Here is a 26,057-nt window from a genome sequence, read left to right on the forward strand (position 1 = left end):
AGTTTTGAGCAAACGCTGGTGACGATCGTGCTGCCAGCGCACTGCCGGTAGCACTGGACGTACCAGTACGTCAGCTGAAGCTGCAGCCAGCGAGGGCCGATAGGAGAAGCAGCGTGATGCTCTTTACTTCATGCTCTGTTTGTTGTATGGTGCCATAAATTACCTCCAATGTTTTCGGTAAACTTGGCAAAGCACGATGGTCCTCACCCTAAAAACAGAGCTGCTCGCAATCCTGACCAAGGTGAGAGCGGCAATTACGAGCCTTGTTGTAGGCACAGCATGCCGGTCCCAGCTGTCTTTCCCATGGGGAGTTTGGAGAGAGGCGTTGAGCAAGTTTTTGCCGCTATGTGAGTAGTTGTGTCTCTCTGGGATATCAGGGCAAATGGATTTACAACTGTCTTAGGCCCTTTCGCGTTTGGGGTGTATCGCTTACTATTATGCTGCTTATGGTGCCTTCTATCGTATACAGCGCTTATGCTTTTATTTGTTTGATATAGGAGAGAATACACAGTTCTTTTTAACATTGCGGTTATTTTTATTTAATTTCATGAGCATTTATTATCAATCATTCGATGATTTTTCATTCGTCTTTGGAATTAAATTAAAGACCTTTTTTTGGGGGAAAATAAGAATGTTTGATGGCATTGCAAAATGGGAAAATATTCGAAATTAGGGAAATTGTAATAGGGAAAATAGGATGTAATTGCAAAATGAAATCATAAACAATGTTCTGTGGAGGCAGGTACATATTTTAATTTTATTACATAAGGAACTCAAGAATACAACGAATAGTTACTTTATCGATTTCATTCAGGTGTATTGTATATAAGACTGCAGAAATAAAAACCCGAGTTTTTGCTTTCTTTTGACGTTTTAGTTAATTCGCACACGGCGGGTAATTTTATGAATTGAAAGATCTCTAACTCTAATAGGCATGTACACTCAGTATATGATGAACTTTGATAAATTTGTACAGCTTATCTTAAATATTAGTGAAATAACGGAACAACATCGCAAACACACCGTAAACATCGTAAAACACATTTAAGGTGTTTGAACATCGATCGTTTCGTCACAATAAATCTTACTGCTGATTGGTAACGACTAGTTTGGTTGATTGGTAATAACTAGTTTTATATAGTCTGCTTGATACTTAATGATACAGAAAAACAATAAACATTGGTTTTTCTTTCGTTCTATGAAAGGATATAGATATCGATTAAAGTAATGCGTAAAAGGTTATCTATTTTCAATGGTCAGTGCACCGCTTGACACTCAGCAACGTTGTGTAATCAAGTATATCAGAAATAAAAAGTTTCAATACAAGCTTTAAACTAATCCTTCTAATCCGCTATTCTGTTTTGCCTGTGCTTCCCTTTCAGCGTTGCCGGGTATCAGTCGGGCGCAACATCTGTCGCCTGTGCGTGTGCCACGGCGATGTAATCAAGTGCATAACTTCCGGTCAGCTTCGGACGGTGGCCCACGTGGACGTAGTCCTTTCGCCTCGTCCCAGCCACCGGAATAGAGAATCAACTAGAAAACCCTTGACTGGTCCAGTCCCAACCCCGGGGATGGCACCCGTCGCCACTGGCATAGAAGTAAATAAATTAAACTTTTATTTAAATTTCACTACAGTTTTTCCCGTACATGCCGTCTGTCAACCAGCGCTTTTCTTTACCCCGCTCCTCTTCTCTTCCCTCTATGGTCACGGGAGAGGGCCCAGGATTGGCCGGTGGCGGTGTATCGCTCGGTGAAATCAGAGGGATTTTTGCGGATATCAAATGGGGGGAAAACTCGTTATTTAAATTGAATTAAAACACCACAAAACTATATGGAAACTTTTTTGCTTTGCCCCTCACTCCCCCGACGGCGTGGCGGTTTTCGTGAATTGGATTGAATGCGAGGCCATGCCATGAGTATAGTGTGACGTACATCGGCCAGTTATTGCAAAAACTATTCCCATATTGCTATCAGCATGACGATGGTTTTGTTCTGCTCATTTTGTGCATACATTGTGCAATCGTTATATGGCTCCATATGGCTTTTGTGACTATCATTGGCGTTTAGTTGGGCACAGGAATAGCACACGTTGAACGGATTAAGGGAATGGGCGCACTGGGCGCATGTTACTGATGTGTGTTATTTTGATTGCACTGGTTAGGTTATTTGAAATCATACAACTAAATACTGTATAAATAATATATTTATATTATCTAATAGAGTAGAAGTATTATAGAACAAAAAATCTGCACTTCATTTAGTAGGTAACTCTGTCTAGATGTTATAAAAGTTGTTAACATTATTTAAAATAAATGCAGGGTGCATCATCTAAACAGGACCTATTTAAATGTTGCATAACTCTGTCATTTTTCGGTCCAGTTAGAAAAATGAGCCAGATTTATTTAGGTTACACAGAGCCATTTATTGATAATTCACTCATAATATAATATCGATCAAATGACCGCCTCTTTTAAACACACAAAAAACGACCCCGTTAAGGCAATTTCCTTGTATTTGACATCATTTGGGGTGTAATAGCAACAATTTCCGATTTAATAATAGCTTTTAGTTTTTAATCATCTTCAGTTTGCAGACATTTACCTTGATGTTCAAATAATCTCTCAGCAAAAGGTCTGGCGCCGTCAAATCCCGCGATCGAAGAGGCCGCTCATTTTCATACGCACAGTTTTCATAGTTGAAAGATTTATGTTCAATGTACTGCAATACAATTCCAACCCGCCTTTTGACATAAATCTATAAAATGGCATAAACTGACAGACTTGTCTAAATCGGGTAAAAATGACGAAGCTATTCAACATTTAAATAGGTCGTATCTAGATGGGGCACTCTGTATGTACAATTTTTTTTAATCCTAAAAGTATAATAAGTATTGATAACAACGTTAAAGTGCTGCTAAATTGTAAAATTGTTCAAAAATCATTCCTGGGTACCTCCGAAAACCAATCATGTGACAAGAAAATATCGATTTTTATGTATCATATATTTGAGGACGAAGCTACAATGGACACATCAAAGAGTGTTTTACATCCTACCCCGGAATTTATGTCATTTATGGCTTTTATTTTAAATATGTTTTCATCAAACCATGTCGAAACATGCTTGAAAAGTAGTAGTTTACGAAAAACAAAATCCGACCACTTCGTAACAAATTATTCTCAAAAAAGATTGATTTTTTTGTTCCGATATGAACCAACATCTCTCCCCTCCCCCGGTTGTGAAACATTGTTTGTTTCGTTACGTATTTGCAATCGAATGGACGCGTGTTCTGCGTATTTACACAAAGTTCAGATAATAATATCACATCCCCTTGGTCACCGCTTCCCGGTGGTAGCAAGCAAGCAGCAGCACCCGAAAGGCGCTCGGTCGCATCGTACGCAACGGATGAAAACTTTTTGCCAGCTTATTGAATCCGAATTGTGTAATCAGAATGGTCAGCGGTGTACCGCGTCGCTGCGGTTGACAAAATATTAGTTTATCGCATAATAAGTAGTCCTACTCGACGTCAACAATAACAGGAATTGGGAATGGGAGGGGCGCCTTGGAGCGAAAGTTTTTGGGAACCAATTCGATCGGTTTCGAAGTCAGTTCCCTCGTCCTTTCTTCCTCTTGTCCCCAGCAGGTCGTGATGTCCCGATTGACAAGTGAAGTGAAGCCACAGGATAAAGTTTCATAACCTATTCAATCGATCGTACACCCTTATCATTTCGGAGTCCTAGCTGCCAGCGTACGGAAAGACTTGGAGAAGATAGTCTCTGGATAGGATCTTCTGGTCAGGGAACACACACACACACACAAGAAACCGTTATGAAACAATACTAAATCAACCAACACTGCAGTAAATGGGAATGGGAATGGGGGGTGCGAGTAGCCAACAGCTTCCAAGATTAGATTTCAAATCGCAGAGATTTGGCTGCATTGCTGGAACCTGACCGCACATCGTAAGGCCTCGGAGACGAAAATTGACTTCCATGAGGTTCCATGCCTGCACCGACGAGGATAACAGTGAGTGAAGGAGGACACAGTAGAGGTAGGGAACGGGGTGGTAAATCCTCCCCTTCAGCATGGCTAGTAAGCTGATGTCGATTGTATGTTTGCCATTATATTTGTGCCACCGAGAGAGAGAACGCCGGTTGTGGAAACAGGATTAACATCTGGTTCCCGGTCGCCTGGCTGTCCACAACGCCAACGCTGAAACGTTCAGCGTGCCCCGAAGGCCGCTGAATGTTGGCTGCCGGTGTCATGGTGATGGGTTTCCTTCCTTCCGGGCCATATTCCGGATGGTCAACAGCACCAAGCAAAAGAGTTGGCCTCAACCAAAGATCTCTCTGGCGGCTCTGGTGGTCAGGTAGATGAAACGGTATAACATTGGAGTGGAGCAAGGTTAAGCTGATGCTGAGGTTGGTGTCGGTTCCTCGTTAAGCTTAATAATAAATCGTGCCGCCCGGTCGCTGGCCACCATGGCGTATGTTTGCACCTCGCGCTTTCCAGGCCTTCCTTCACTCGCTGTGTGTATGTGTGTGTTTACCGAGTGTCCCTGGCGATGGTCGGCATCTCAGCAGCCGTCCGTTCTCCCCACAAACAAATGCTAATGTGTGTGTGTGTGTGTGTGTGTGCATTTGATTTCTGTTTCCATTTGCATGTTTCACTCCCATCAGCCAGTGGCGCACACCTACACACGCATGTTTCGACTTTTCAATTTCATGCTGCCCACAACGCATATCGGGTGGAGATGAACCAGAAGCTCTGGTTTCGGGCCTCGGGCTTCTGTCGCTTACGTACGCCTACGCCATGCTCTGAAGCTCTGCAGAGGTCGGAGAGGACGATGGGCCTGTTTGAACTTGACTAAGTGATTTCCAGTGCCTTTCACCGTAACTGCCAGAACCGGCTTCCACACATGTGTCATGGTGCCGGTTGGGAGGGAACACACGCGGTAAAGATTATCAAATTCCTCTAACTGAGTCCAGCCTCCTTCAGATTGGTCAGTTTATCGTGGTCCTGCACAAGAACCTAATAACTGGCACGAAGGCTCCCCTTTTCGCTGTGCAACACTCCATTTTAACAAACAATGCAGTCGCGCAAGACATTTAATTGTACTTTTTCGGCATTACTCGCCAATGGACGTTACCGTTAGCAACCGGTTTGACAGACGCCAGAGCATTGCGATTGGTGAAAGCGAATAATTAAAAATTAATCTTTTGTTCCACAAACGGCTCCATATTTTAATGGTCACCTGCAACAACAGCACGCGTCACCACTGTCACAAACATTTGGTGGAAAATAATTAAAGTAAATGAAAAGAGTCCGAACTCCCTCTTTCCCCTTTACGCGCCACTCTCGATTGGAGATGGTCTATGCGGATAATGGTGCAATATAATTAAGAACAGTGGAATGTTTTTAACTAGTTTGTGATGCGGAATTTCTCGCTGGATTAACTCGGTAGGTTGCTGCAGGTTTTGCAGGTAGCTTGATTTAACAATCAATATTATCCCAAAAAAGACGTTGATGTTGGGTAGTTACTAAAACTACAGAGTGCGCCATCTAGACAGGTCCTATGTTTTTAATGTTAAGTAACTTTGTCATTTTTTAGCCGATTTGGACAAGAAAGCCAGTTTCTAAAACGTTAGTCTATGCTGTTTTAAAGATTCACGCAAAATAGCGGGCTGAAATGGTATTGCAGTATAATGAATATACCAGGTGTATAATCTTAAATCTGCTGTTGTTTTAGCGATAAAAGCACAGCTTTTTTTTTAACAGAAAGCCAAAAAATAGTTTATTCAAAGTATTTTTCCTCGATTGCTATACATTTTTCCCAATTTTTTAGCACTTTGCGTCTACAATGCTAAAAGAATTCTTTATTTTGTGAGACACACCACTCGTCAAGCTATTTTCGGGCATTTTCATATGAATCGAAGTGCTGTTAGCCAAGCCCGTGGGCCATCGGGCGAAAACAGGTGATAGCCTGAAGAACTCAGGTCCGGAGAGCTAGTAGAGGATTAGACTCATGCAACAGTTTCTTTAGATTTCAGCAGCTCATAGCAGCCGACACCCAGCTGATCCCACCAAACTTGTTTGTGTGAGGCTGTTTGAACAGTAAGGTAAATGCCAGCAACCGACGATTATTGAAGAACAAAATGCTGCTACCAGATCCGAAATTGCTGCTATAACACCCCAAATATTATCAAATACAATGAAAATGCCCAAAAAACGTACCTTTTTTGGGTGTCGAATCGAGGCGGTAAATTGATCGATGAGTGAATTGTGAATAAATGGCTCTGTATAACCTAAATAAATGTAGTTTATTTTCCAAAATCGGCTCAAAATGGGCGGAGTTATTCAAAATTTAAATAGGTCCTGTACATGAATGCTACACAAAAAAATATTTTAATAAAATCCCAGAACATCAACCACAACCCTCGCGTTACAATGAAGGTATGTTTTTTTACTCAGAGAGTTCGTATCCACAAGTGCTGCAGCAAAAAGAAATCGGAACGCCAGCCGTAAAGAACAAATTTACAATCACCGTCGATAACATTTCATTTCTCTCCACACAAAACACACTGTTCAACAGCATTTCTTTGGCACTTTGGTGCTGGTGCCATAAAGGATCTAGGATAGCTCAATGTAGTGGAACGCTTTTGGCACCTATTCCTCCGATCGCAAAACCGTAGACCGATGCCAGAATTCGGAAATCGAGTAGGCGATGCAGTCACCGATCCACCGTCTCTGAAGGTTCGACTCGACCCGTAATGCAGCTGACCGGTTTCGAGGGAAAGAATGTGTGTGTGTATGTTCCAATCGGCGTTACGCTTCAACAAGCGACATATTTCTTAATATGTCGCCGCTAATGAATTTATCGAACCGTAACTGGCCTCCTGCCATAGGAATCCTGCGCTGGAAAAGTAAAATTTATTGACCTTTCATTGTCGGCATCGGTGGAGAATGAAATACATTTGTACAAGAATTCAATAATCATCCGAGAATCATACTCATTATGCTTTACTGAACAAACCAGAAGGAAATGGATTTCACAAAACTTCCTCATTTTTGGCCTCAATTGAAAGCAGTTTCAATTTCGGTTTTCCCTCCCAAATAAACCAGCTCTTAATTTTTCCCCGTAATAAACATTATTGATTCGAGGCACGCACGCGTCATGCCGGTTCGGATCAATGTGCATCAAGCATCTCCGGGACTTTATTACGACCCTAGTTACGATGTTTAGTACGAAAAGTGTAATAAAACGAAGAAATCATCGTTTATTAAAACGATACCGGGCCCGCTTCACCGTTTGGGGGTTTGGGGCTGCCACATATTGAAGACTCGCAATCCGCTTGACGTTCCGGCTCTAAGGGTTACTTTAGTGCATGTACGTGCCACTCGTGACCCTTGGGCGTGACCCTTGAAGCAGGCGAAGGACTACTGCCGCTCGTAAAGTGGTGCGAGGAACACGCTGAGTCAGCGTACAGGTGTCGACATACAGGTTGGGAACAGGCGTACTTTTACGATGAAAGTATGAACGAGGCTATTGCTTCAATCCCTGCAGGGCCTACCAAACAAGGACTGCCCGCACCCATTTTGCGACAGTAGCCGAGGGCAGCTATTATAGAGATTTGTGCAAACAATTTAGATAATTTATTGGCGTATGTTTTATTTGATTGAAGTGCGTTTATGTTGCCTCAGGACGTGCGTCCGGCATCGATCAGCGCACTTCAGACTGAGTTGTTCACAAGTGGGGTTCCAAGTGGGATGGATTGAAGCTGAACCTTTACTTTATTATTCTGAATGTATTTTTATCGCATCGTTTTGTAATATCGTTGATGAAAGGTTTCGTCATCTTTTTTTATAGAAGTATTCTTCTCATATCTGCTACATACAATTCAATATCGTATTCAATCGTGCTGCGTTTTCACGCTACAATTATGTGCACTTTGGCTATCGTTGGAATAAACAGAAAGTAAATATTTCGATATTAAAATGTGTTTATTGTATGTCTTATTGATAGTGGTACGAATTCATGGTCGGCAAATCTGATCACGCGAGGATCGTCTACTTTTGCCAATCACCGTCTGAGCAGTTGCTTTCATCTACTTCTCGGAATCCTAATAGTGTAAAGGTTGGACATTACATAATGTTTGCTATCGAAATTCATCATAACATCTTACTATTGTCAGGTTCACACTGATTGTGTCCTTCTAGCAAGCATCTATTGGAGAAGTATTTGAAGGTTCGTCCATCGGTGGTACACACCGGATCCAGTATGTGTGGACAAGCCTTGCTACACTCACTTTCCCCAGCACGGCACAGTTGCAAAGAAAGCAGAATCACTAGAGCGAGAATGAATAGGAGTTGCATTAAACTGAACGCATCTTTTAAACTTAAGTTATTGGTTCAATATGTGCAATCGCGTACCAAAGGTATACATGAGTACTTGCTTCTCCATTTTGATTGTTCACCTTCTTGTTTGGTGAAAGATTTAACAGAAACTGATGAGAACATGGCTGGAGTAACGTTGCTTTTATAGCAATGGTACAACAACAGCCGTGTACGCCACCTTCCAATGCAAATGCAAATTGCATTTCTGATAGGGAACAGGTTTAGCACGTTTGTAACCTAAAGGTAACATTGGAAGCTAGTAGCCTATCAGCGAAGCACGGTAATGCACAGTGTCTTTGGCGGCTAAAGGTACAGAAACAAGTGTTTTGAAGGAAAAATCGTTTCGTGTGAGCTCCGATCGTTGCCCCGCCAAAGCGTGCTACACTTTATCATTAAAAAGTGTTTTTGAAACATGTTCATGACCTTGCATAATGCAAGTAAAAAAACCTGTTCAAACCTGTGTATTAAAAATGTCACCCCAAAAGATAAATGTGTTCCCAAAACAAATGTCGCTTGCAGTTATGCTAATGTTGGCGGAACTTTGTTGTCTTTCTGATTCACGAAACCAGAAATGGGTTACCGGGTTCTGGGGAAAAGAAAACATTTTGTATGATTAGTTGAAATCGTGTTAAATAAACTAGATGAATAAAGGAGGAAATGTTTTACGTAATTGAATCGTCGGCAGGTTAATAATAAATTTGAGAAAATCTCGATAACTTGTTCAATTAACTAATTTATTCTTTCAAATCCAGGACTATTTCTTTCTTTTTAGTTTACAGCACATCTGCAGCTTGTGTGCAGCGACCGGAATGTTTTTGCATAAAAATCTGGTAATAAACGTCTTTCTTCTCCATTTCATCGAGACATTTAATGTCTTACCCCTCAGGTCCAATTGATAAGTTATCGCGAAGAATGAGATAGCAATGTTGTCTCGCTCCTTCTACTGTCCTCCATATCTGCAGCATCACAAGCCTGATATCTGTTTTATGCTCATTATCGCGAAGCTTATGTCGCAAAACATTACAGTGCATCTAGACGGCAAAGAAAAAGCAGAAATGAAAAGAGAATGAGAAGAGAATGAGAAAGGCAAATCCCATACATTTGTGTGGATTTGACATTCTCGTCTTTCTCTTTGCCGTCTAGATTCACTGTTATATTGTTGCACTGTCCTTGTTCTACGCGTTTCATGACTTTCCATGCTCCATTTTGTGCACCATATTTTGATCTCTCAAAAAAGTCGGTGACGCGCATGTATTCTTGTTTCGTAGGGGTCATCCGACGCTCCAAGCGTTTGAATTTGGACCTCATCTTTGCAGTCATTCTGCACTGGATGTTGATGGAGCGTATACTAAGCGAAATGTAAATAGCACCAGCCAGACCTTTTCGTTCATAGCAAAGGAATAACTGAATTTTAACTCACTATTTTCTTATCTATGCTCTAAATTGTGTTACGAATTAAACCGCAACGAAAGTCTAGTCTTTGAGAGCGATGGTCTTGTGGCGCGTAGCATGGTGACGCACCTCCGGGGCGGAAACAGTTAAATGGTTGCTTTTACTATATTCGCGTCACTAGTCCAGGGTGAGCATCTTCGTCTACCATAGGCGATTTATTTGAGCGTCAAATTATAAATTGAGCCAATCGGAGCAAAGGAACGCACTATTTGATAACATTTTTAATAAATTTATTGTATGTTGACCATTTTTATTTTTATTTTATGGCATTATGGAATATATTATGTACGAGCTTGGGCTCCGCTATGAATTAAAAGGCGGTGTCCAATGGGTGAGTACCTGACATGATGGCGTATCCGCACAAGGCGCAATAAAAGGCTAAACGGCGTTGAGGTTCACGATCAGCTTTATTTTAATTGTCCGTAGTTATACCATTAATCCTAGTTCTACGGGTTACGTAATCACTTCGTTCCAACCTCTTCTCCACTCCTCCAATCATGTGTCATCTTTATGTAAATTTGATAGTTCGACTTATCTGAACTGATGTAATTTATCTGAACTGATGTTACTGATCGATCTGATACAAAACATGGCTAATTTGCGTGGCAAATCCTATATAGAGTAAGGTGGGGCAAAACCCATCCAGCTAACGTAAAAACCTGTTGCTGTGACTTGTTTAACTAATAAAACAGTAAAACATACAAACTGTACACATTACTTCGTAAATTACATGAAAAATTGCTGATTTTAAAGGAACGAACTTTTGCCCCACTCGTGGCCCCACTTTTGTCCCACTTTTGCCCATTTCATTTATTTTACTCTACTTCCGATTTTTTGGGTATTTTGGGGGGCTCGTCACTCCCTAATTAAATTCATATTCGTACGCCAGCGAGCATCGGGGATTAGTAAAAACAAAAATCGTGGATACGGCCCGCGGGCGAAAACTCAGACGGGAGTTGTATCTAACCAGTGTGAAAGGGAAAGCTTCCAATTAATGTGAAGCTTACTGATCTAATTTACTACTGTGTCTAATAAGTAAGGTGTCATTCAAATTGTCCGCGTAAAAGAATATCTTTAATTGTTTATTTTTAGTAGGTTGTCAGCACTGTTAGTAAAGTTATGTTTTAAATAGGCAACACTTCATGTCAGTAACCCTGTACACTTAGGATCGAAAGTGTGCAAAGGAGCCTCGCAATGTCGATAAAAGTCCTGCAGGTCAATATCGGGCGCTGTCGACTATCTCAGGACCTCCTGCGACAGACGGAATTCGAGAAGCAGATAGACGTGCTACTAGTCACAGAGCCGTATTGTGTGCCGGAAGATCCGCGTTACGAATGCGATCCGACACGCAAGCCGGTCATAGCAGCGAGTGGAGGGAATGCGATCCAGTACATCAGGAGCGCTACAGTCAACGGAATGGTTGCTGCTGACATTGAGGGTGTTACCTTCGTCAGCTGCTACGTCCCACCGTCGAAAGCCCCCCGTCGAAGTGAGCCACAATTTGAAGCGTTGATGGATTCTATCACTACCGTGGTAACTGGACGACACCGTGTGGTCATCACCGGGGACTTCAACGCGCACTCTCCAGAGTGGGGATGCACTAAGGAAGATGTCCGGGGTAAGCAACTGGCGTCCTTAGTACGGCTCCTGGGACTGGTGGTCCTCAACGATGGTCGAACCCCCACGTACAAGGGCGGATGGCGAGGCAGAAGGGCGGCAGCTACACTGTCGATAGTAGATGTCACCTTCGTTTCTCCCAGCCTAGTGAGCAGAAACCGCTGGAAAGTGACGGAAGGCGACTATGGGGACCATCGTCCAATATGGTTTACCATCCCAGCCCGACAATAGCCAGCATGGGTAACACCACAACGGGCAAGGAGCACAAGGCAGCGATAGAGGAAGAGAGCTCATTTCGACGTGGAGCTTTTTCTACACTCGCTTGCGGCGCAGCGATTTGAGGAAATCAAAACCGGCGACATCCAAGAGCTGACCAGGCAAATGACCAAAGCATGCGACGCCACCATGCCAAGACGTAGCAGCAAACCTGGCCCGCGCAGGTCGCGGATAGTGAGACACCTGTTCCACCAACACCCGCCGACCATATGGCCGACTGGTCGAGGCAGGGATGAAACTGCACCCATCCGCCGCGCACCAATGAAGAGATCCTGCGCATTGTGAACCAAGACGGCGATGGCGCGCTACCCAGAAGTATTCCAGCGGCTCTACCAACGACTGCTGGAACGGGGAACATTCCCCACCCAATGGAGGGTCCAGCGACTGGTGCTTCTCAAAAAGCCTGGCAAGCCACCTGGCCTACCGTCCTCCTATAGGCCAATATGCATGCTCAACACTGTCGCTAAACTATTCGAGCGCATAATCTTGGATCGTCTCAACGACTGGATGGAAGACCATCCGAAGGGTCCGCGCCTATCACAGGCGCAGTTTGGATTCAGGCGAGGTCGCTCAACCACAGAGGCGATTCAAAGGGTGGTAGCACGGGCACGACGTGCCACCGCGAAGGCAAGAAGAAGAAGCTATACTGTCTAGTCGCCGCATTAGGCGTCCAAAACGCATTCAACAGTGTCAGCTGAGCAGCCATAGGTGAGGCACTGAGTAGAGCTGGAGTCCCGCAAGGCTTACTCAAGATCATCGGAAGCTGCTTTAATGACCGAGTGCTCACCTACGACACCGACAACAACCGGAGTACCGCAGGGATCAGTTCTCGGTCCTACCCTGTGGAACATTGCCTACAATGCTGTTGTAGATGCCTCATCAGATCCGGATGTAATAACCGTGGCCTTTGCTGACGATCTGGCAGTCGTGGTCTCCGACATCACCCCAGGCGAGGCCGCCAGAAAAGCAAAATTGGTCATCCAGCAGATCGGACAACTGATGCGCGCCCGATCGCTAAAGCTTGCGCCGGAAAAGACCGAGGTAGCAGTCTTTAGTTGCGCCAAAATGGGAAGGCAACATACAACGTTGGATGTGGGCAACAGGACCATACGGACGAAAGCCCTGAAATAACTCGGCGTAATATTGAATGACCATCTGAAATGGAACGATCATGTTGGCGCGGTCACGTCGAAGGCGACCAAACTGTGCAAGGCTATCCGACGGGTAATGCTTCACAATCACGCGGGGCCACCCAGCACGAAACGGCGCCCACTGGCGAATGTAGCGTCGTCGATAGTACGCTACGCCGCCCCAGCTAGGGCAGAAAGGGCACTGCGCAATACGCAGAACCGGCAGAAGCTAACGCAAGTCTCATCGATGCTGGCCAGAAGTGTTGCGAGCACGTTTTGCTCGGTGTCTGGAGCTGCCGCAAATGTGATATCTGGTGTGATCCCCATCCATCTGCAGCTGTGCGAAGACGTCCGAGTGCACAGGAGAGTACGCGACACCCTGAGTGCAACGGACCGAGCATGACGGGATGAACGGTCGACAACGTATGCTTCGTGGCAGGCCGAGTAGGACAGGGTGACGACTATCAACCACAGTCGCTACATATGATGGACGGCGACGATAATCCCGACGATCGTGCCATGGGTGACGAGGAAGCATGGCGAGGTCGACTTCTACCTATCACAGGTACTCTCTGGCCACGGATTTGTTAGAGAGTACTTCCATGTGAAGCAGCTGATCCCATCCCCCAACTGCCCATACTATCGGGACCATCCTGGGACGACAGTGGTCCAGACGATGCAGCATGTCCTCTTCGAATGCCCGGAGTTCCGTGGGGTGCGTGAAGAACTGCTTGACGTAGAAGAGCAACGGCGGGCTAAGAGAGTAGTGAGCCGCAAAGAAGCGCGGCCACGGCTCAGAACGACCGGTTCCACGGCTCGACGCTAGCTGACGTTTCACTCGTCAGCGACCTAAGTTGACACACTCGACGAGCAACCTACGGTGTCACACACCATACCGTTCAGTCCCGCTCTAAGGGAAGGCAAGTGCAAAGTGCGCGTAAATGTAGTGAACAAGTCCGCGAACAGTCTTGCGGATGACGTGAAGAAGTATATGTGAACAGGTCGGTACCGACGTACGGCCCACCGGGAAGGACGGTAGATAGCTAACCCATCCTGCGGGTTGAGAGTGAGGGACAGGGGCAAGGGATTGGCGAAATAAACGATGCCTGGGCCTGTGCCCGCATGAAAGAATAAAACAAAAAGATATTTGTGAGAAAACTTTTAGAGTAAACAACGAAAAGAAGGTTCTATTGGACTTCATGGATATCGCTCACAAAATCAAAAGTTATTTGTGCAGTAGTATTGAACCAAATATCGAACCTATTTATAAATTCTTCTTTGAACGGACTGACGCCCTTCATGAAAAAGACGCAGCTGGTAGAAACTTATTACATTTTGCCGTACAATCGGGCATCAGCTGAATGGCCATGGTTTTAATTAAATATTTTTTTGAAATAACATCAATCAATGAGCATAATGGTTGGAATGTATTCCACTATTGCGCGTCAAGAGATCCAGGGAACGATATATGCCATACTAAGAGAATAGATCTATTTAAGCTTATGATGGAACAGTTACTTAAGAATGATAATGCTAAGAAAGATGGTAATACAATTAGACAAGAGGAAAGAATCAAAGACCTTTGTTTTAAGAGCGACAGTGAGATTAAAAACGTCTTACAAATTGCTGTGGAAGCTAACAACCTAATTATAATAGACTACTTTATTCAGTCGCGCCTAAGAGTTGACAATATCTACGAGCCTACAAATTTAATGGAACAAAATCATACAAAAACTATAATTCTTTATGATGAGTTTTTGGCATTCATGATAGAATGTATCAAACGAAATCTAACAAATCTGTTCAGTGTGCCTTTGGAACACTATTGTGTTTTAAAAGGTGTTACATTGAGTTCAGATAAAGAGAAAAAGGGAAAAGATTGCAATAACGATCAAGCAGGCGAAGAGCTTTTTATCGATGAGGACGAAATAAATTGGTCATTGCTTACACAAGAAAACCACGATGGATTCGCAGATATAAACTTTTTGAAGCTGCTAGTTTTATCAATAGTCTATCAAAGAAAAACTATTATAGGGTTGTTAATTGAAAAGCTTCAATTGAAGATCGACTTACAATTGCTTGTTAAAATTATGAAAATGTTTGATGATTTTGAGTTTGAGGATAAAATGTCTCTGAATCATATTTATGAACTGTTATTACAACTAGGTGGATTAGACGCTAACTTATTAAATTTATACACCTGTGTTGGAGACTGGCATATGATTAGATATCTGGTCGACTTTAGGAAGGTTGAATCAAATGAAAAAAATCCAGATGATAGGAAAACCGCTCTACACTATTGTTTAGATGTGCTTTCCTCAGCAATGATTAATGGTCATAAAGATATAGTTCTAAAGATTATAAAAAAAATGTTAGGTTTAAGCTTTCATGCTGATGTCCGGCAGGTATGTAATTTACAAAAATTAAAAAAATACATTAGTAAAATGAAACAAGTAATGCATTAGTACAATGAAACTAAAAGGTTTAATTACATGTTATAAGAATTAGAAGAGAGAGAAAGTGCTATTGAATCATGGATCAATATCCATAAGATATAAGACGTAAATAATGTGAATCTTCACATACTACTGTGTCCAAAAAATAAGGGAGCATTAGATTTATTTTGAAAGTTCCTTAATTTTTCTTCCAAATCAATTTTTTCGCCTTCAAAGTAATCCCTCCCAGACATAATCCACTTATGCCGACGAATTTTTCAGTTTTCGAAACACGTGAAAAAGTCGTCTTTGGGAATGGCCTTCAGCACCTTCTTCGCAGCGGTTTGAATCTGCTCTATCGTGTTAAAACAGTATCCCCGGAACGTTTTGAGGCTTCTCGAATAGCCATAAGCCACATGTAACCAAATCAGGCGCATATGGTGGTTTTGGAACGATATGAGTGGAGTTTGGGCGAAAAAATGATGGAAAACTAACACAGTGTGAAATGGTGCTTTATCGTGATCGAGCGCTGACGCGCTTGAGATGCAAAACTTCCCTCAAAATGTAATGTTTGATATACCAATATTATCTGCAAAGTCTCTTGTTGTTAATCCAGGCCCAGGGCGTTCTTCCTCTTCGAGACGTTGCAGACCCTCCTGGAAGTCTTTGCACCACCTGTAAATAATTTTTTTTACGCAGTGTCGTCACTAAACGCTTTTTGTACCATTCGCATCTTAAGCTGAAATAATATTTTGAATGTTAATTCTTTGCTTAAAAACTTGCGATATGGTGAAAAACGAAGAATTCACTTTAGCAGTTCACAAAATAATACGTATCTCAAACACTAATGAATATTTTGACTTAAAACTTGTCATAGTTGTCAATAACATTTCTGGCAACTTACAAAAACTACAAAATTAAAGATATGCCTCTAAACGGGCAATTTGGACACCGTGTCCCCTTACTTTTTGGACACAATAGTAAATCGAAGACAAGGCGTAACCCTTGAACTTACCGGAGTAAATGAAACACACTAATCCTGAACACACTAATCAAATATTCCTTTAATTTGCATTTTGAATTTCATTTTATTTTTACGTTGACAGTTCAGTTGTGTTTTTCATTAAATTCACTTACATAACTAAAGGAAGTAAAACGATAACCCTACACACCCTATCGCTTTACTTATTACTCACTCTTTCGCAAAATTGGCCTCGTAAAGGTTCATCGAACTTCATCAATACAGTTTAGTCAATAATTGTTCATCAATTCATATTAATAACTCAATGAATGGCGAACTAAACTTCGAAATCGTCATTGAAAACAGCTCGTCTATGGATAGTAATATTAAGAAATTTTATGAAACCCCGACCGGAAACTATTCTTTAAAAAGCTGATCAATCAACTAATGACATTAACCTTTACATAAAAATAGACAATTGTCGATAGCTTTTGTTGCTTTTTAGTTATTTCTTCATTTTCTTTGTCTGGACGGTTTTCAAGATCTCAGCTTTCATGACAAACATGCTAAAGTAGATCATACACTTCAGAATTACCGAGAAATTCTTGATGGGACGCTGTTGGTGGACGTTGGGCTTGTTTGCCGATTGGGATGTCTTATCAATATTCAGCAGAATCATCGTCCTCTAACGATCGCTTCGTGAGCCTGCTGCGCAGTAGTCATAATTCAATTATTAGTAGCGATGGCAGTACTCATAATTCATAATTCAATTGTATGGTCCTGTATCCACGACAACATAGCCTTTTCTCTTTCTTGTAATGCGTCTAATATGTGTTTATAGTCGTAGCTAAGGCATTCATTGTCAATAATTTTTTTCATTTGTGTGATGCATTCTTTTAATTTTGGCAAGTCAGAAATTAGCCTCAGGTCACCAAGAAAGTGGATACCTAAACTTTTTTTAATAATGGAAAGGACTATCTCTTTATGCCCATTAATCAGTGCCAGCGAAAACACATTTGGACGATTTTCATCATTGTTACCGAAAGCATCTTTAATATTATTAAAACAGTTCATTGATGATATTTTCATCAGATATTCGCAAAGAAATAATCTATTTTCAGATTCATCCTCTATGGCAGGTGCTGATGTGCAATAGTGTAAAGCGGTCTTCTCATCATCTGGATTTTTTTCATTTGGATCAAACATCCGACAATCAACAAGATATTTGACCATATCCTTATCCCCAGCGTAGGCGTAAAGATGCAATAAGTTTGCTTTTCTTCCACTCAGTTGCAGTAATAATTCAAAAATAGAATTCATTGCTATTTGATCCTCAAACTCCAAAGCATTAAAAACTTCTGTGATTTTTACAATCAATGTAATATCAATTATTAATTGAAGCTTTTTAATTAGGCACTTTATCATGCTATTTCTTCCATAAGCGACTGATAAAATGAGGAGCTTCAAATTGTAGAAGTCAGCGGAATTATCGGCGACTTCTTGTGTTACCGGGGACCAATTCATTTCGTCTTCATCTATAAACAACTCTTCTTCGTTCTCATCATCATCGTCATCATCACCATCATCGTCCTTGTTCTCTGGATACTCATTTGTTGAACTCATTGTTTTGGTTATACTGCGGCAATAGCAATGGAGAAGCACTTTGAATAAACTTCTTCTATTTCGTCGGATGCACTCCATCATACAGGCAAACAGTTCTCTGCTAGAGCTTTCAGGCAATCTTTGGTTGCACACCGTGATTAGATGTTCCAATGTTGAGACAGATCTATACTTAATCGCTGTACGGCAAGCATCTGCTATGTGTTGTTCTGTATTCGTTTGTTCCTTTATAAGATTGATATCTTCCTCGCTCGAGAATCTATCGATGGGTTTAGCTATTCTGTCTAAAAGTTTTTCAAACTTATCATTGAACGGATGCTGTGCTAACACTTTGTTTAGCAATTCATAAAATTCTCTGAAACTAGAATATTCGTCTGTATTTGTTATTTCATGAAACTCGATATTGTCAATGCCTAGTTGCAAACAAATGACGTTTTCCATATTATCCAGCTTATCATCTTCAGCAGCATTATGAATAACACTGTTAAAGTAAAGCTCAATTACTCTGTTTCTCCGACTTACGGACAAAGATTTGATCATGTCAGTGATATGTTTTCCGATATCATCGAAACAGTTTATCGTTGATATTTTCATCAGGAATTCACAAAGCAATAATCTATTTTCAAAAGCATCGTCTGTGCCTAATTCTGAAATACAATAGTGTAAAGCGGTCTTCTCATCATCTGGATTTTTTTCATTTGGATCAAACCTCCGACAATCAACAAGATATTTGACCATATCCTTATCCCCAGCGTAGGCGTAAAGATGCAATAAGTTTGCTTTTCTTCCACTTAGTTGTAGTAATAATTCAAAAGTAGAATTCATTGCTATTTGATCCTCAAACTCCAAAGCATTAAAAACTTCTGTGATTTTTACAATCAATGTAATATCAATTATTAATTGAAGCTTTTTAATTAGGCACTTTATCATGCTATTTCTTCCATAAGCGACTGATAAAATGAGGAGCTTCAAATTGTAGAAGTCAGCGGAATTATCGGCGACTTCTTGTGTTACCGGGGACCAATTCATTTCGTCCTCATCTATAAACAACTCTTCTTCGTTCTCATCATCATCGTCATCATCACCATCATCGTCCTTGTTATCTGGATACTCATTTGTTGAACTCATTGTTTTGGTTATACTGCGGCAATAGCAATGGAGAAGCACTTTGAATAAACTTCTTCTATTTCTTCGGATGCACTCCATCATACAGGCAAACAGTTCTCTGCTAGAGCTTTCAGGCAATCTTTGGTTGCACACCGTGATTAGATGTTCCAATGTTGAGACAGATCTATACTTAATCGCTGTACGGCAAGCATCTGCTATGTGTTGTTCTGTATTCGTTTGTTCCTTTATAAGATTGATATCTTCCTTGCTCGAGAATCTATCGATGGGTTTAGCTATTCTGTCTAAAAGTTTTTCAAACTTATCATTGAACGGATGCTGTGCTAACACTTTGTTTAGCAATTCATAAAATTCTCTGAAACTAGAATATTCGTCTGTATTTGTTATTTCATGAAACTCGATATTGTCAATGCCTAGTTGCAAACAAACGACGTTTTCCATATTATCCAGCTTGCCATCTTCAGCAGCATTATGAATAACACTGTTAAAGTAAAGCTCAATTACTCTGTTTCTCCGACTTACGGACAAAGATTTGATCATGTCAGTGATATGTTTTCCGATATCATCGAAGCAGTTTATCGATGATATTTTCATCAGAAATTCACAAAGCAATAATCTATTTTCAAAAGCATCGTCTGTGCCTAATTCTGAAATACAATAGTGTAAAGCGGTCTTCTCATCATCTGGATTTTTTTCATTTGGATCAAACCTCCGACAATCAACAAGATATTTGACCATATCCTTATCCCCAGCGTAGGCGTAAAGATGCAATAAGTTTGCTTTTCTTCCACTAAGTTGTAATAATAATTCAAAAATAGAATTCATTGCTATTTGATCCTCAAACTCCAAAGCATTAAAAACTTCTGTGATTTTTACAATCAATGTAATATCAATTATTAATTGAAGCTTTTTAATTAGGCACTTTATCATGCTATTTCTTCCATAAGCGACTGATAAAATGAGGAGCTTCAAATTGTAGAAGTCAGCGGAATTATCGGCGACTTCTTGTGTTACCGGGGACCAATTCATTTCGTCCTCATCTATAAACAACTCTTCTTCGTTCTCATCATCATCGACGTCATCACCATCATCGTCCTTGTTATCTGGATACTCATTTGTTGAACTCATTGTTTTGGTTATACTGCGGCAATAGCAATGGAGAAGCACTTTGAATAAACTTCTTCTATTTCTTCGGATGCACTCCATCATACAGGCAAACAGTTCTCTGCTAGAGCTTTCAGGCAATCTTTGGTTGCACACCGTGATTAGATGTTCCAATGTTGAGACAGATCTATACTTAATCGCTGTACGGCAAGCATCTGCTATGTGTTGTTCTGTATTCGTTTGTTCCTTTATAAGATTGATATCTTCCTCGCTCGAGAATCTATCGATGGGTTTAGCTATTCTGTCTAAAAGTTTTTCAAACTTATCATTGAACGGATGCTGTGCTAACACTTTGTTTAGCAATTCATAAAATTCTCTGAAACTAGAATATTCGTCTGTATTTGTTATTTCATGAAACTCGATATTGTCAATGCCTAGTTGCAAACAAATGACGTTTTCCATATTATCCAGCTTATCATCTTCAGCAGCATTATGAATAACACTGTTAAAGTAAAGCTCAATTACTCTGTTTCTCCGACTTACGGACAAAGATTTGATCATGTCAGTGATATGTTTTCCGATATCATCGAAACAGTTTATCGTTGATATTTTCATCAGGAATTCACAAAGCAATAATCTATTTTCAAAAGCATCGTCTGTGCCTAATTCTGAAATACAATAGTGTAAAGCGGTCTTCTCATCATCTGGATTTTTTTCATTTGGATCAAACCTCCGACAATCAACAAGATATTTGACCATATCCTTATCCCCAGCGTAGGCGTAAAGATGCAATAAGTTTGCTTTTCTTCCACTTAGTTGTAGTAATAATTCAAAAGTAGAATTCATTGCTATTTGATCCTCAAACTCCAAAGCATTAAAAACTTCTGTGATTTTTACAATCAATGTAATATCAATTATTAATTGAAGCTTTTTAATTAGGCACTTTATCATGCTATTTCTTCCATAAGCGACTGATAAAATGAGGAGCTTCAAATTGTAGAAGTCAGCGGAATTATCGGCGACTTCTTGTGTTACCGGGGACCAATTCATTTCGTCCTCATCTATAAACAACTCTTCTTCGTTCTCATCATCATCGTCATCATCACCATCATCGTCCTTGTTATCTGGATACTCATTTGTTGAACTCATTGTTTTGGTTATACTGCGGCAATAGCAATGGAGAAGCACTTTGAATAAACTTCTTCTATTTCTTCGGATGCACTCCATCATACAGGCAAACAGTTCTCTGCTAGAGCTTTCAGGCAATCTTTGGTTGCACACCGTGATTAGATGTTCCAATGTTGAGACAGATCTATACTTAATCGCTGTACGGCAAGCATCTGCTATGTGTTGTTCTGTATTCGTTTGTTCCTTTATAAGATTGATATATTCCTTGCTCGAGAATCTATCGATGGGTTTAGCTATTCTGTCTAAAAGTTTTTCAAACTTATCATTGAACGGATGCTGTGCTAACACTTTGTTTAGCAATTCATAAAATTCTCTGAAACTAGAATATTCGTCTGTATTTGTTATTTCATGAAACTCGATATTGTCAATGCCTAGTTGCAAACAAACGACGTTTTCCATATTATCCAGCTTGCCATCTTCAGCAGCATTATGAATAACACTGTTAAAGTAAAGCTCAATTACTCTGTTTCTCCGACTTACGGACAAAGATTTGATCATGTCAGTGATATGTTTTCCGATATCATCGAAACAATTTATCGATGATATTTTCATCAGGAATTCACAAAGCAATAATCTATTTCCAAAAGCATCGTCTGTGCCTAATTCTGAAATACAATAGTGTAAAGCGGTCTTCTCATCATCTGGATTTTTTTCATTTGGATCAAACCTCCGACAATCAACAAGATATTTGACCATATCCTTATCCCCAGCGTAGGCGTAAAGATGCAATAAGTTTGCGTTCCCTCTACTCAGTTGTATTAATAAATCATAGATAGGGTTCATGGCCTTTCGACCTTCAAAATTCAAATTATAAAACATTTTGATGATTTTATTAATCAATTGCATATCAATCTTTAATTGAAGCTTTTTAATTAGCAACTTTATCATGCTACTTCTTCTATAAGCGACTGATAAAATGAGCAACTTCAAATGATTGCAATCAACGGATTTACTGATGGTTTCGTGTACTACAAGCGACCATTTTATTTCGTCTTCATCTATTAATTTTTTTTCGTTTTCATCATCGTCATCATCATCATCATCATCATCATCATCATCATCATCATCATCATCATCATCAACACCATCATTAGCATCATCATCATCCGGTTTGTTAACGGGATACTCATTTCTAGAGCTCATTGTGTTGCAATAACGTTGTAGCAGCTCTTTGAATAAACTACCTCTTTTTCGTCTAATGCATTCTTTCATGCTAGTAAACATTTCATCGATTGTGTTTTTATTGAATACTTCGGTTATATGATGTGGCTCCAATGTTGACGCCTGGGTGGTGTGACCGATCGTTGAATAACCGGCTTCTTCAATGACAAACTTTTCGTTATTACTTTGTTCCTGGACATGTTTAATATTTCCGTGAGAGAAGCTATCGATGGGTTTGGATAAATTTTCTAAAAGCTCTTTAGTTTCTGAATTGAATGGGAGTTTTGCAGCAATTTGGTTAACCATATCATAACATTCTTTGAAGCTAACACATTCATCTGAATTCTTTATTTCATGATTGTATATGCTTCTAATTCCAAGACGTAACTCAATGAAGTCTCGTGTCATTATTATATTGTCAGCCTCAATTGCAACATGAATTGCAACATCAATTGCACTCTTTTTTCCGCCGCTATTGTCGAAAAAAAGTTCTTTAAATTTAGTCTTTTGAGTTTCTAATGTGTTCTTAGTCATAAAGTCACACAATTCCATCTCAACTATTTTTTTGAGCAAGTAGAGGAAGTTTGAAGTAAACTCAAGACCGCACCATGATCGTACTGTTCTTGAAGCAAAGTAGTGCAAAGCATTCCATCCATTTTGCATATTGGTGTCGAGGACATTGAACATATTTTGCTTAATCATGAACATGGCCATACAATCGAGTCCAAATTGTGCCGCAAAATGTAACACATTTCTACCCTCGGTATCTATTTCCCCAAGATTGGAGATACGTCCGAACAGATATTTGTAAGCCTGAGTAAAATCAGGCTTTCCGAACGCACATTCATCTGTGGTTTCAGTTTCCGGTTGATAACAATATGAGCTATGTGCAATTACCATAACATCGATTAGAACCTTCCAATCGATGTTTACGTTCAATGTTTCACATAAATGTCTAAGCATTGATTCATGTTTCATGCATACAGCAAGGACCAAGAGCTTCAATTTAAATATCTCTTCCACCGATCGATTGGCCGATAGAATCGTTTTAACATGCATGACCAATGTTTCTAAATTTACTGAGGTCAGATCACATTCTACGGTTTCACATTTTTCAACAATTTCATACAAATCAACATGCTGATCCATCTCGTTTGGATTGAGCAACCATTTGGTGACAACAAGAAAGTCTGGTGAAAGTAGGCTCTTTGCTGCACATGCTAACCAATCGGCGTCGAGAACGTCATAAATCGATGTTGGAATCGCGCTAGGGAACTCGCGATGCAAATAGTACACCAAGAATAGGGATCTGCCTTTCATTGCAGTTTTGTATAACTCTTTGGCATTCTTTTGGAGTAACAAGCGGCCAGCATTTGGCTCTTTTGATTGTTCATCGATGGTTAACGAAATTTTAGCTATTTGCTTAGCTAACATACAAAGTATTATGTAATGCCACCATTTATGTCCAACAGATTTCGAAATCTCGCAAATCTCATGGTAACAAAATGTTATATTTGGAATGGCATCCGCACGTAGGTTTCTGATATCTTTAAAATCATTGAGTCCCAATTTTCGAGCTATAATAAGTTCAACTATGCCTCTTTGTTCACTTTCCATTGCGAGGTAGACAATGCTTCGTTTTTTCTTATCGAAAATACCAAAACAGTCCATGTCGCTTGCTTTTGCTAGCATGTAACGGAACAAATCTGTTTTATTAACATCAACAAAAGAAGAATCGTAATCAACAGAGATCTTTTCTTCAACCCAAAATGAGCGTTGATTTGAAACACATAAATGGAAAACATTCCAACCCTTTACCTCATCCTTAGCATGGAATTCGATATTGTATCGCACTATTAGACATTTTGAGAACTCGAAAAGATTGGATGTTATTGCAGAACGAAGCATTTTAGTCGCTTCGACGTCGCTTATATTCGATGCCAGGTACAACAGGGCATCATATGCTTGGCTTGGTTTTATTGTCGCTTCACGATGTATCTTCGATAACAAATGATGAGTTATCATTGCTAGAGGATAGACAAGGTCGGCGCAAAAAAATAGTTTGCATGACTCTTTCAAATACCTTAGCATGGATGATCTACCTGTTGTCACACATATAACCAACAGCGAAAGTATGTTTTCATCAATCATAATTTCTGTCGGTATTCCCAGTTTCGGCCAACGTATGTTATTTACGGTTTCGTAAAGTTTATTTATTGTACCAGACTTTAAATAACCAATAAGATAATCTGGTTGATCAGTTTCAATCGAACAGGGTTGAAAATCTTTGATCTTAATTCGAGAACAGTAGAAATCGAAAAAATACTTGAATTCATCTTGGTAATCCTTTAGTGCAGCATATACTGCGCATTTCAAAAGGTGTTCGTCTTTTAAAATTGATGGTTCCTTTCCCATAAAATATTTCAACACAAAAATCGACATACTTTCCAACGCAAAATCGAAGTAAGAAATCAGTATCATTTGAAAGACAACCTTCTTATTAGCTTCCTGTCGAGTTATTCTCTCCAGCATTGAAACCGAATTGTTTCCAGTAACATTTTCAATTTTTTTTTTTTCATTGTCCTCATCATCTTTCCTGGAATTATGATCTAATATCGCTCCAGTATTTGAGGATGCCAAGTTGGTTAAGAAAAAAGCCAAAGTATCTAATACATCTTGAAGAACTTGTGTTTTTTGAGGTGTATTTTCCTGAAACGATTGTATAATTTGTTGGAGTTCATCGATGGGCTCTTCTATTTTATTCATGTTCCATTTATACCATGGTTGGTTATCACCTTTGAGGCCCAGTCTGTGCTTAATGATGAACTCCACTGATCGATTTAAACCATTTTCCAACGAAAAATGAAGAATGCTTCTACCATTTCTATCGTAAACACCAAAACAGTCCATTTTATACTCTTCTACCAACCAAGTAAATTCCTCGTAACCCGACTTCCTATTCGGATCTGAGGCATAATAGTGACCAGCATTCCATCCATTCTCCGAATCAACTTCATTCGGATCAAGCTTTTTCTCTTTTATGAGGTATTCGAGCATATCATAACACTCAGCTTGCATGCAAAGATGCAACAAATTAGGGTTTCCTTCGCATTTGCTCGCGAGGTATTCATATACTGGCGTTGCAGTCTTACAATTCTCATCCCACAGATTTTTCAACACTTTCATGATTAATTGAAGCAATGATTTGCTGACCTCCAGCTCCAGCATTTCAACCAAAAATCGTGTCATCGAGAGCCTTCCATACGCAACTGACAAAATAAGGAGATGCAGAAAGTCTCGATTCAAAGTCACATCTTGGGCGAATTCGTCGATAATTCGCCATTGTATTTTGTAGTCATTAATGTTGGCTTCCTCAATGTTATCATTTTCCTCATTCTCATACTCAACCTCCACTCTAGGTTGAATGCCTTGTAAGGTGCGATAGTGACCAACGAACACATTGAATATCTTGGTTCTGTTCCTTCTGATGCACTCCGTCATGCAGGCAAGCAATTCGTTGTTAGTGCTTCTAGCCAATGCTTGGTTCATTTGATCCTCATACGATATCATCAGATGTTCTAATATTGTGACCGATCG

The 26,057-nt window shown here is 40.3% G+C and overlaps 2 protein-coding genes across 2 annotated transcripts in view; both read right to left on the reverse strand.

Moving 5' to 3' along the window:
• Positions 1 to 7,965: 7,965 nt before the first annotated feature.
• On the reverse strand, positions 7,966 to 8,496 carry LOC125956460 (uncharacterized). The gene is made up of 3 exons (XM_049688353.1): positions 8,428 to 8,496; positions 8,181 to 8,342; positions 7,966 to 8,117 (listed from the first exon to the last, which is right to left on the reverse strand). The coding sequence occupies exons 1-3, from the start codon at positions 8,456 to 8,458 to the stop codon at positions 8,065 to 8,067; spliced, it is 246 nt and encodes an 81-aa protein (XP_049544310.1). The 5' UTR covers positions 8,459 to 8,496; the 3' UTR covers positions 7,966 to 8,064.
• A 392-nt stretch (positions 8,497 to 8,888) lies between these two features.
• Positions 8,889 to 26,057, reverse strand: part of LOC125956453 (uncharacterized) — a 42,367-nt gene continuing 25,198 nt past the window's right edge. Inside the window, exon 3 of the mRNA XM_049688340.1 lies at positions 8,889 to 8,977. Within this exon, the coding sequence (XP_049544297.1) occupies positions 8,949 to 8,977 (29 nt within the window). The 3' untranslated portion in view covers positions 8,889 to 8,948. The remainder of the gene's footprint in view (positions 8,978 to 26,057) is intronic.

The sequence above is a fragment of the Anopheles darlingi genome, chromosome 3 (assembly GCF_943734745.1).
Source record: "Anopheles darlingi chromosome 3, idAnoDarlMG_H_01, whole genome shotgun sequence".
NCBI classification, from domain to species: Eukaryota; Metazoa; Arthropoda; class Insecta; order Diptera; family Culicidae; genus Anopheles; species Anopheles darlingi.

What these genes read in the sequence shown, in the direction of transcription:
- LOC125956460 (XM_049688353.1), bottom strand. Translation starts at nt 8,458, where the DNA reads ATGGAGAAGCAAGTACTCATGTATACCTTTG. An exon ending in AGTACTCATGTATACCTTTG is followed by an intron (nt 8,343 to 8,427) that starts GTACGCGATTGC and finishes TTCTCGCTCTAG; the next exon opens with TGATTCTGCTTTCTTTGCAA. An exon ending in TCAGTGTGAACCTGACAATA is followed by an intron (nt 8,118 to 8,180) that starts GTAAGATGTTAT and finishes TTACACTATTAG; the next exon opens with GATTCCGAGAAGTAGATGAA.